Source organism: Piliocolobus tephrosceles, unplaced genomic scaffold, assembly GCF_002776525.5.
Source record: "Piliocolobus tephrosceles isolate RC106 unplaced genomic scaffold, ASM277652v3 unscaffolded_109, whole genome shotgun sequence".
Lineage (NCBI taxonomy): Eukaryota > Metazoa > Chordata > Mammalia > Primates > Cercopithecidae > Piliocolobus > Piliocolobus tephrosceles.
The window spans coordinates 867,413-878,094 of NW_022291976.1; the positions used below are offsets into that span (position 1 = coordinate 867,413).

General features: G+C 50.8%; 3 protein-coding genes across 7 annotated transcripts in view; 2 read left to right on the forward strand and 1 right to left on the reverse strand.

The window, feature by feature from the left end:
* LOC111529492 (serine incorporator 4) overlaps positions 1-4,612 on the forward strand; it is a 6,144-nt gene extending 1,532 nt beyond the window's left edge. The window contains exons 4-12 of the mRNA XM_023196385.2: positions 360-439; positions 852-945; positions 1,506-1,717; positions 1,922-2,017; positions 2,123-2,249; positions 2,629-2,701; positions 3,114-3,162; positions 3,305-3,458; positions 3,625-4,612. Of these exons, the coding sequence (XP_023052153.1) occupies positions 360-439; positions 852-945; positions 1,506-1,717; positions 1,922-2,017; positions 2,123-2,249; positions 2,629-2,701; positions 3,114-3,162; positions 3,305-3,458; positions 3,625-3,838 (1,099 nt within the window). The 3' untranslated portion in view covers positions 3,839-4,612. The remainder of the gene's footprint in view (positions 1-359; positions 440-851; positions 946-1,505; positions 1,718-1,921; positions 2,018-2,122; positions 2,250-2,628; positions 2,702-3,113; positions 3,163-3,304; positions 3,459-3,624) is intronic.
* A 163-nt stretch (positions 4,613-4,775) lies between these two features.
* On the reverse strand, positions 4,776-6,584 carry LOC113219487 (small EDRK-rich factor 2). 4 transcript variants are annotated; one of them, XM_026447897.1, is made up of 3 exons: positions 6,444-6,584; positions 5,742-5,850; positions 4,776-5,251 (listed from the first exon to the last, which is right to left on the reverse strand). In XM_026447897.1, exons 1-3 carry the CDS (start codon positions 6,448-6,450, stop codon positions 4,855-4,857), a joined length of 513 nt encoding a protein of 170 aa, XP_026303682.1. In that variant the 5' UTR covers positions 6,451-6,584; the 3' UTR covers positions 4,776-4,854. The 4 variants fall into 4 exon arrangements, with proteins under 4 accessions (XP_026303682.1, XP_026303679.1, XP_026303681.1 ...); XM_026447894.1 differs by having other exon boundaries at positions 4,776-5,117; positions 6,444-6,583; XM_026447896.1 differs by having other exon boundaries at positions 4,776-5,117; positions 6,361-6,484.
* LOC116418603 lies at positions 5,844-7,400 on the forward strand. Of its 2 annotated transcripts, none has more exons than XM_031935011.1 (2): positions 5,844-6,637; positions 6,933-7,400. In XM_031935011.1, the coding sequence occupies exons 1-2, from the start codon at positions 6,240-6,242 to the stop codon at positions 7,201-7,203; spliced, it is 669 nt and encodes a 222-aa protein (XP_031790871.1). In that variant the 5' UTR covers positions 5,844-6,239; the 3' UTR covers positions 7,204-7,400. The 2 variants fall into 2 exon arrangements, with proteins under 2 accessions (XP_031790871.1, XP_031790872.1); XM_031935012.1 differs by having other exon boundaries at positions 7,113-7,400.
* Positions 7,401-10,682: the final 3,282 nt, after the last annotated feature.

Consider the following 10,682-nt stretch of genomic DNA (forward strand, 5'->3'; position numbering starts at 1 on the left):
TCAAAAAAAAAAAAAAAAAAAGACAGAAAACAGGTTTAAGTCCCTGCTTCTGGTGTACTTGCTGTATAACCTTGAGCCAGACACTTACCCTCTTTGTGCTCCTAGCATCTAAAATGGAGATAACAGTGGGGTTATCTTGGTAACATAATCCTTTATAAACTGTAAAACATTGCCCAGATGCTATTATTTAAGTATCTTTGAGTTAGAATTTGGAATAAGGGGCAGTAGGCCTGTCCCAGCCCCCTCTCATTTGGGATTGGTTCCTCCTTGTCTCTTCTGTCCTCTTTCCTATATTTTTGGTTTCTCTTTTGCCTTTGCCTTTTCTTCTGAGTCTGGTTTTCTTTCTCCCTCCTAAGCAGCTTCTGGCTCCTCAAGCTGCTGTTCCTGTTAGGTCTCTGTGCTCTTGCCTTCTGCATTCCTGATGAGCATCTCTTCCCAGGTACTCTCCCTCCCATACTCTTGGCAGGAGTAGGCTAAGTTTTCTAAGATAACAAGGGGGTAACAAGAGGAGTAACAGCCGGGTGCGGTGGCTCACACCTGTATTCCCAGCATTTTCCTAAAGTGCTGAGGCGGGCGGATCATGAGGTCAGGAGATTGAGACCGTCCTGGCTAACATGGTGAAACCCCATCTCTACTAAAAATTCAACATATTAGCCGGGCATGGTGGCACGCACCTGTAATCCCAGCTACTCGGGAGGTGGAGGCAGGAGAATCACTTGATCCCAGGAGGCAGAGGTTGCAGTGAGCTGAGATCACGCCACTGCACTCTAGCCTGGGTGACAGAGCAAGACTCCCTCTCAAAAAAAAAATAACGATTTGACCACATTTTTCCACCGGTGCCCATCTTGCAGCATGGCATTACATTGGCATCTGCGGAGGCTTTGCATTCATCCTACTGCAGTTGGTGCTTATTACAGCTTTTGCCCATTCCTGGAACAAGAACTGGTAAGGGGCACATAACCCTAAAGCCTCTTCCTGGGGAGGTTTCTAGTATTACTACAGGGAGAGGGCTGGGCAAAAGGCACGGCAGAACACTGGTCCCACAGCTTCCCACTGAGCAGTATCAAAAAAAGCTTAGGAATGTGATGACTGTGTGAGCCAAGCAGGATGGAGAGTCACAGCAGTCTTCTGGGAACATGGGAATAGTTGGTAATGGGTAAAAGAGTTGGAGCTCTGGCTGGGCCCAGTGGCTCTCGCCTGTAATCCCAGCACTTTGGGAGGCCGAGGTGGGTGGATCATGAGGTCAGGAGTTCGAGACCAGCCTGGCCAACATGGTGAAACCCTATCTCTAGTAAAAACAAAAATTATCCAGACATGGTGGTAGGCACCTAGAATCCCAGCTTCTCAGGAGGCTGAAGTAGGAGAATCACTTGAACCCAGGAGGTGGAGATTGCAGTGAGCCGAAACCACGCCATTGCACTCCAGCCTGGGCGACAGAGTAAGACTCCCATCTCAAAAAAAAAAAAAGTTGGAGCTCCAAGCCATTGCCGACTTTCCACCCTTAGGCAGACAGGTGCAGCTCAAGACTGCAGCTGGTTCCTGGCTGTCCTGCTGGCCACCCTAGGATTCTACAGCATGGCAGGTGTGGGAGCTGTGCTCCTATTCCGCTATTATACACACCCAGCTGGCTGCCTGCTCAACAAGATGATCCTCAGTCTGCACGTTTGCTTCTGTGGCCTCATCTCCTTCCTCTCCATCGCTCCTTGCATCCGCCTCAGTGGGTACATGCCCTACAACCTTCCAGGTTTTGGGGGCCTTAAAAGCGTAGCAAGTTTCATTACCTCCCTAATCTCAATTATTTCATAAAAGAATCTCTGCTTCCCTACCCCCACCAAGGGATGGGGAGACAGAAGTACAAGTGGGGGTAGAAATGGAGGAAATTGCCAGCCTGTAGACTAAAGCAATGATACTCACTCCCCAGAGCAACCCCGCTCTGGCCTTCTACAAGCTTCTGTCATCAGCTGCTACATCATGTATCTGACTTTCTCTGCGCTGTCCAGCCGTCCTCCAGAGAGAGGTAAGGGACAGGACCTGGATTCTCCATGCTAAGACCTTTTTTTGCCCCTGCCAAATACCTAGCTCATTGTTCTTAATACCCATCTCTTCTGTTGTCCCTTCCCAGTAATCCTTCAAGGACAGAATCACACCCTGTGCCTCCCTGGCCTGAGTAAAATGGAACCCCAAACACCAGATACCTCTCTAGCAATGCTGAGTGCTGGCATCATGTATGCTTGTGTGCTTTTTGCTTGGTGCGTAAAAGTGTCAAGGGTGGAGGTATGAAAGGACGGTGCCCAAGACAGGGAAGGATGGTCAGGAGAATGTCTGGGACCATAGAGTTTAGAGCAAGACTAGAGAAAAGCTCTCCACAAACAGGGACAAATTCTAAGAATAGTACTTTGTTAGATGATCTGTATGAGATGAAGGGGGTTGGGGGAATGATTTGAGAATTTAAAATATGTCCAAAGATCTTAGGCCTCCCCCATGAATAGAACTCCAAATCTTTGGTGGAAAAGGGCACAGGGAGTGTGGCACCCTCTTGAGGATTACCAGTATGGACCAATCGGTAGGAAATGCCCCCAGATAATACCTATTTAACTAGACCAGCTTAAGAACTCTATTATTTCTCAGCAATGAGGCCTCCTACCTGGCTGAGGTATTTGGACCCTTGTGGATTGTCAAGGTTTACCGCTATGAGTTTCAGGTGAGGATAAAGAGCTCCATACCCCAACACCCTCCCTCCCCCACACAAAGACACACACACATCCTACCAACCTCTACCCAGAATGCTGATTATAGCTATTACCTTTTATTGAGTACCCACAATGTGCTAGGCAACTGTGCTAGATACTTTTACATAATCTCATTTAATTTAACCCTCACAACAACCCTGTGAGGTAGGTATTTGCTCCATTTTACAAATGGAGAAATCGAGGCACAAAAGATTAAACATCTTACCAAAGTCCGCACAGCCAGTTATATGCTGGAGCTAGGATTTGAACCCAGGTGTGCCTCCACTTTTTAATACTAGACCAATCTTTTCACGAGGGAAGTTTCCTAGATTAACACCCTCACATCTTTTAAGACCATTCCAAAACCTGCGTTATGTTTTGCAGAAGCCCTCACTGTGTTTCTGCTGCCCTGAAATAGTGGAGGCAGACGAAGGTGAGTGCCAAGTGAGAAACCGAAGAAGTGGTAGATCTCTGTGGAGTGCCGTAAGAACCCTCAAGAGCCTTAACAAAGGTAGTTGGGGGAGAGAAGAGGTGTTTCGGCAGCACTGCTCCCAGCAGCCATTTCATCTCTCCAGGGCAAAGGGGTGGTGCTGCTAGGCCAGCTGACCAAGAGACCCCTCCAGCTCCTCCAGTCCAAGTCCAGCATCTTTCCTACAACTATTCTGCCTTCCACTTCGTCTTCTTCCTTGCCTCACTCTATGTCATGGTTACCCTTACCAACTGGTTCAGGTAAGATGGAGGTGGGCCTTAGATACTCTCCTGAAGAGCTATTTTACAGAAAGAGCAATTCAAGGCCATTCCAGACACGTGGGTCTGCCATAATTGGTGAGGAGGTAGAACACGTCTAAAAGCTAAGGCCCTTCATACTCTCTAACCAGAGCCTTTGGTTACACAGCTATGAGGGAGCAGAACTGGAAAAGACCTTCATCAAGGGTAGCTGGGCCACCTTCTGGGTCAAGGTTGCCTCATGCTGGGCCTGCGTACTCCTCTATCTGGGGCTGTTACTGGCACCACTCTGTTGGTCCCCCACCCAGAAACCCCAGCCCCTTCTCTTGAGGCGCCGCCGCCACCGCATCATATCCCCAGATAACAAATATCCTCCAGTCTAAGTCCTTTTCACAAACTGGGGTTCCCCTGACATTGTACTCCTAGAGTTGGCTCAAGGGGAACTGTCCAGCCCAGCTCAATACCTCAAGGACACATGGGGAGTTACCTCCCTTTGAGCTGAAGTCAATACTATGAACTCGAAGAAGTGGTCAAATACAGTCTAATGCGCTGGGCAGAGTGTCTGACTCACTGGAGCTACTGTTTCTGCATCCCAGCTCAAGAGCCTAACACCCAAATCAGCAGCTCAGGAACCACTGCTGATCCCAGCAGACAGTGTGGCACCAGCCTTTTCCTGGCTCTTGGGCTGGAAGTGGGGGTGGGGAAAGACCAACAGGGACTGAAGACTCGGCATTGCCCTTGGAGAAACGAAAATAAGCAGTTCAGCCCTGGGCACACGGATATAAGAAGCCCAGAACCACAGAACAAACCAGGGCATAGGAAGAAAGGAGCACAGAGCTACCCCAGGTTTTAATCCTGATCTTGAGGTCAAGGGAAGCGGGAAGACAAAACCACCCTCATTCCATGAGGAATGACAGAAGAGAATGTGAACACTTGACAGCAGCTGACCACGGGAAGTTGGTGAGCAGCAGGACTTTTTGGCCAACTTTCAAGTAGACAAACAAACTGAGGAAGAATGAGGAAGAGAGGCATAAACAGATCTTGCAGCCTTCACTCTTAGGCCAACTCCATCCTAGAGATGGTGTTCAAGGGTGGGGAACAAAAATCACAGAAAAGAAGTCTCTATGGTTCTTGGAGGATTCCTCTACCGCATATCCGGAGTACTTGTTTGGTTGTCATTGCATAATAAAAGGCTTCTGTGATGTTTCACTTATTAAGCCTGTATCCACAATCTGAGTCTAAAGAGTTCTCCCTTTTTGGTGGGAAAGGGCAGTCATTCCTCCAACCCCATCCCCCCAAGTCCCCAGTCAAACCAGGCGCTCAAGGAATTACAAAGCTACTTTTAATACTTTGGGGTGAGCCCCACAGGAATAAAAAACACTGGGAAGGGGTAACCCCCTCACCCCCGGGAGTGGCCCAGGGGGAGAGAGGCTACCTGAGGGGAAGGAAGCACAAAAGGGACCCGCTGCAGACTCAGGGCAAAGGGAATGCCATCGGTGCTGGGACCTGTGAGCACTACAGGAGGAAACGCGAGCGTGGTGGGACTGGCTCCAGGCACACAGGCGAAGGGCAAGAGGGTTGGACACGAAGCCACAAAGCTACTTGGGTTCCTCCTTCTTCTCGTTTGCCTTTTTCTGCTTCTGCTGCATGATCTCCGAGTCCCTGGGGGTAGAGATGATGGGGCACTGGGAGGTACCAGAGGGCAAAAAGGACAAGATGCAAGGGGATGAAGGGCACAAAGGATAAGATGGAAGTGGATGGGACTAAGTTCAGCGTTTGGCTGCTGTACTCCCACCCTAGGAGAACAAGAGGAAGAGAGCTGAGGCTCAAAAGGCAACCAGTCTCCATCTGGCTGTTGCCCAAGGGGTCAGAAGTCTGGCGACACAGGCCCAAGGCTCTCTATTCTGTGTTGAGTACCACACCCAGCAACACCAGTGAGTAGGTTGGGAGAAGGGAGGAAAACCGAACAGCAAGGAGGGCCAAAAGTACTGGGCTGCCATAACCACAACTGTATTTGAAATGTGAAGCTCCCTGCCCTTGCCCTTAAGGTCAGACCCAGGGACACTCAGAAATCAGACTGAGGGCAGGCGCCCGCCCCCGTCCTTTCCTGTAAGGCTGTGAGCTGACAATTTGGAGGGTGGGGTGGAAATAAAACCCTAGAGGAAGCAATGCACTCTGCTCCTCACGCCTAGTCCAGATTCAAGCCCTGAGGTAGGTCTCTCCTGCTGTAACCCTTGGTCTAACCCAGGTCTCCACCGTTCCTTTCCCTCCCCTCCCTGGGGCTACCTCTGCTTGCGGGCGGCAGCAGAAAGCCCGTCATCTCGGCGCTTTCCCTTAACCGAGTCGCTCTGCTTTTTCATATTCTTCTGGCGGGCGAGCTCACGCTGGTTACCGCCTAAGGAAAGAAGATTAAAGGTGAGATGCGGGGGCCGCTCTGCCCACACACCGGCGACCCTTCTACCCCAGCACGGCCAGCAGCAGGATCCAACACCACTTCAATCCCCGGGCCCCGACAACGGCCCACTTCGAGGCCCAGGCTGCTTGGGGTAGGGGGGAGTGGCGAATCTGCCACGGGCCAGGTCAAAATGAGGAGCGGAGAAAAGGGGTCCAAGGGGCCAGCTGGAGGCATGTTTTGGGGCAGCGTGGGCCCCAAACAGCTGGCGGGGTGTGTGTGGACGGTTTGGGTCTCTGTGGGGGATGGGTTGACTTGTGGAGTAGGGGGCTCTGGGCCTATCACCGGGGCACTAGCCTTCTTCTCACACCGCGGAAGATCCGGGAGGGCCTATGCCTAACGCGGAGGGGTGGTCCCGCGAAGTGGCCGTAGGCAAAGGGCTCGATTTCCGGGCACCGAGTGTGAGGGTGGCTACAGAGCGCGCCCAGAGAAAGGCCTCGCTAGGAAAGCTACCGAAGGTCAAAGCAGGCGACTCGGCGGTGGTGTTTAGGGTGAACGGAAAGAAAAGGGCAAGGAGAAGAGGGCTCGGTGCTCACGGGTCATGGCGACGGCAGCGGCTCCGACCTGCCTCCGTTACGTCCCCTCGTTCTGTCCGACGTTGCAGGTCCCGCCCCTTCTCGCAACGTAACGCAGTCGTTCCTTTCCTCCCCGCCCCTTCGCCCCTGGGAGCCGGCTCCCATTGGACAAGGAAAAGCACGTGGGTCCACGGGTCGCGCTTGAGCCGGGGAGGGTAAGTGGCGGAGGGTCGCGGGCGGAGCGCTCAGCGTGGGGCGGGGCCTCACGAGTGAGGCGTAGGGATGGGCCTGGAGAAACTAGGCCGGGTCACGTGGGCAGGGTGGGGGGGGAGGGGTGCGGCTGGCGATGTGGCGCTCCCGTGGGCTCGAGCACGTGACCGTGCAGAGTGACCTCATGCGGGGACAGTTTGGGGTACTGACAAAGTCGCCCTGAAAGAAAGCCCGGAGACGGAGGGCGGGGTTTCAACCAGTTCTGTGTTACGAGTACTCTACGACTGAACTTGTTCTTAGGATCACCTCTCAGCCACTTATTTGGACACGGGTTGTTCACAGCTCGCTTACAATCAAGTACAAACACAACTTCAGAAACCCGCTTCTATTGCCGTTGTCCCCTTCCACGCCCCTTCACTGTAGAAAATCGCAGCCACATCTGGTATTTCCTAAAACTCGTCCCTGCTCGTTTTCCCCCAGAAAGTTTAAATGTGAAGATGCAGCTTGGAAGTATTTGAGGACTCTAAAAGTCACAGACTATGGAGTTGGATCAGTGGCCGAGATTAGATAATGCACATAGTATGTCCGCTTTTCCCCTCTGGACCTTTCCTCACTGACCATCGCCACCAGCCACACCCGGTTTTGTATTAAGACCCTGGAAGGCCGGGCGCGGTGGCTCACGCCTATAATCCCAGCACTTTGGGAGGCCAAGGCGGGCAGATCAGGATGTCAGGAGTTCGAGACCAGCAGCCTGGCCAACATGGTGAAACCCCCTCTCTACTAAATATACAAAAAAATTCGCCTGGCATGGTGGCGAGCGCCTGTAATCCCAGCTACTTAGGAGGCTGAGGCAGGAGAATCGCTAGAACCCGGGAGGCGGAGGTTGCAGTGAGCCGAGATCGCACCATTGCACTCCAGCCTGGGCGACAGTGCGAGATCCCGTCTCAAAAAAAAAAAAAAAAAAAAAAAAAGACCCTGGAATAAGCCTGGAAGCAAAAATTAAACTCATTCTCATTGCCAGTTCCATTAATCTGTCTACAAGACCCTCCACCAGACCTGAGGAATTAGCTGGATAAAGGAGAAATGTTTATGAAATAGCACAGGAAATGATTGGTTGTAAATATTAACTTGTGACTCTCTTCAGCTAGCGCCCACAGCACAACCAAGTTGAGGTTCAAACTTCAAACTGGTTTCACCTCAACATAGAGCTGATGGAAAGTAATAAATCTCAGTCAGAACCATCCTCACAATTTCTTCCATACCAAAGTATCTGAATGACAATTACTAAATATTTTTGTATCAGTCTTAAATAAAAGATATAAATCAAACTTCATATTCCTATAGTACGTCTAAAATCAATATCACTTGCCGACAGTAAGTATAAAATGAAATACATAATTAAAGTATACCAAAATAGGTGGGGCATGGTGGTTCACACTAGTAATCCTAGCACTTTGGGAGGCAAAGGCAGGAGGAGTGCTTGAGCCCAGGAGTTTGAAACTAGCTTGAGCCACATAGAACCCCCACTTTTCTACAAAAAAAAGTAATAAAATTAAATAAATAATACCCAAATTATGTCTTTTTTCAGAGTGTTAAGCCTGGAACCTAACCTTTTTATTTTTGGGGAGGGTCTCACTAACCCATATTGGAGTGCAGTGGTAAAATCTCAGCTCACTACAACCACCACCTCCCACGCTCAAGTGATTCTCCTAGCTCATTCTCCGGAGAAGCTGGGACTACAGGTGCATGCCACCACGCCCAGCTAATATTTTTCTTTTTTATTGTTTGTATTTCTTGAAGGGATGGGTTTCGCCACGTTGCTCAGGCTGGTCTCAAACTCCAGAGCTTAGGCGATCCACCTGGCCTCTTACCGCTCTTAAAAAGAGAAAGTAACAAGTGTTAAAGAGTTAATAAGAAGCTGGGTGCGGTGGCTCATGCCTGTAATCCCAGCACTTTGGGAGGCCGAGGCAGGTGAATCACGAGGTCAGCAGAGACCATCCTGGCTAACACGGTGAAACCCCGTCTCTACTAAAACATAGAAAAAATTAGCCGGGCGTGGTGGCAGGCGCCTGTAGTCCCAGCTACTCGGGAGGCTGAGGCTGTAGCAGGATGAGCCGCAGACAAAACCTCTCAGACACCCAGTTGTAGAAGCAATGGCTTTATTCAGCTGGGAGCATCGGCAAGCTACTGCCTTAAAATCCAAGCTCCCCAAGTGCACAATTTCTGTCCTTTTTAAGGGCTCACAACACTAAAGATTTCATATGAAAGGGTTGTAATTGATTTGAGCAAGCAGGGGGTACGTGACAGGGGTTTCCTGCACTGGTAGTCAGAGAGAAACAGAACAGGGCAGGGAGTTTCACAGTGTTCTTCTATACAATGTTCTTAGGAACATTGGTTTCTAAGTCATGAGTTGATTTTTAACTACCAGGTTTAGGCCAGGGAGACCCAGGCCTGGTTCTGGGCCTGGCGCCGGGCTGCCTGTCTTTGGTTTTCCTTCATTGTTTTTTTTTTGTTAAAACAGGTACTGAGTATAAAACAATATAAAACAATATGAGAGGGTCTCTTTCCTCAAGGCAGGAAAATGGCGTGAACCTGGGAGGCAGAGCTTATAGTGAGCCACGATGGGACCTCTGCACTCCAGCCTGGGCAACAGAGCCAGACTCCTTCTCAAAGAAAAAAAAAGGGTTAATAAGAAAGGCTGGGCAAGATGGCTCACGCCTATAATCCCAGCACTTTGGAAGGCCAAGGCAGGTGGATCACCTGAGGTCAGGATTTGGAGACCAGACTGGCCAACATGGTGAAACCCCGTCTCTACCAAAAATACAAAATTAGCCAGGCATGGTGGTGGGCTCCTGGAATCACAGCTACTTAGGAGGCTGAAGCAGGAGAACTGCTTGAACCCAGGAGGCGGAGGTTGCAGTGAGCCAATATCGTGCCACTGCACTCCAGCCTGGGAGATACAGCAAGACTCCATCTCAAAACAAATAAAAATAAAAAAATTTTAAAATGGCCAGGCGCGATGGCTCACACTTGTAATTTCAGCACTTTGGGAGGCCGAGGCAAGCAGATCACCTGATGTCAGGAGTTTGAGACCATCCTGGCCAACCCCAGGCCAGGCCAACATGGGTGAAACCCCATCTCTACTAAAAATACGAAAATTAGCTGGGCATGGTGGTGCGTGTCTGTAGTCGCAGCTACTTGGGAAACTGAGGCGGGAGAATCGCTGTAACCCAGGCGGCGGAGGTTGCAGTGAGCCGAGATCGTACCACTGTACTCCAGCCTGGCGACAGAGCAAGACTCGTCTCAAAAAAAAAGGAAGAAAAAAAAAAGAGAGACTGGGTGCGGTGACTCATGCGTGTAATCCCAGCACTTGGAGGCCGAGACGGGGAGGTCACGAGGTCAGGAGATCGAGACCATCCTGGCTAATACGGTGAAACCCTATCTCTACTAAAAATATAAAAATAAATAAATAAATAGCTGGGTGTGCTGGTGGGCGCCTATAGTCCCAGCTACTTGAGAGGCTGAGGCAGGAGAACGGCGTGAACCCAGTAGGCAGAGTTTGCAGTGAGCCGAGATCACGCTACTGCACTCCAGTCTGGGCGACACAGCGAGACTCCATTTCCTCCCCCAAAAAAAAGAGTTAATAAAATAAGGCTGGGCGCGGTGGCTCAAGCCTGTAATCCCAGCACTTTGGGAGGCCGAGACGGGTGGATCACGAGTTCAGGAGATCGAGACCATCCTGGCTAACACAGTGAAACCCCGTCTCTACTAAAAAAAAATACAAAAAACTAGCCGGGGCCGGGCGCGGTGGCTCAAGCCTGTAATCCCAGCACTTTGGGAGGCCGAGACGGGCGGATCACGAGGTCAGGAGATCGAGACCATCCTGGCTAACACGGTGAAACCCCGACTCTACTAAAAATACAAAAAACTAGCCGGGCGAGGTGGCGGGCGCCTGTGGTCCCAGCTACTCCGGAGGCTGAGGCAGGAGAATGGCGTAAACCCGGGAGGCGGAGCTTGCAGTGAGCTGAGATCTGGCCACTGCACTCCAGC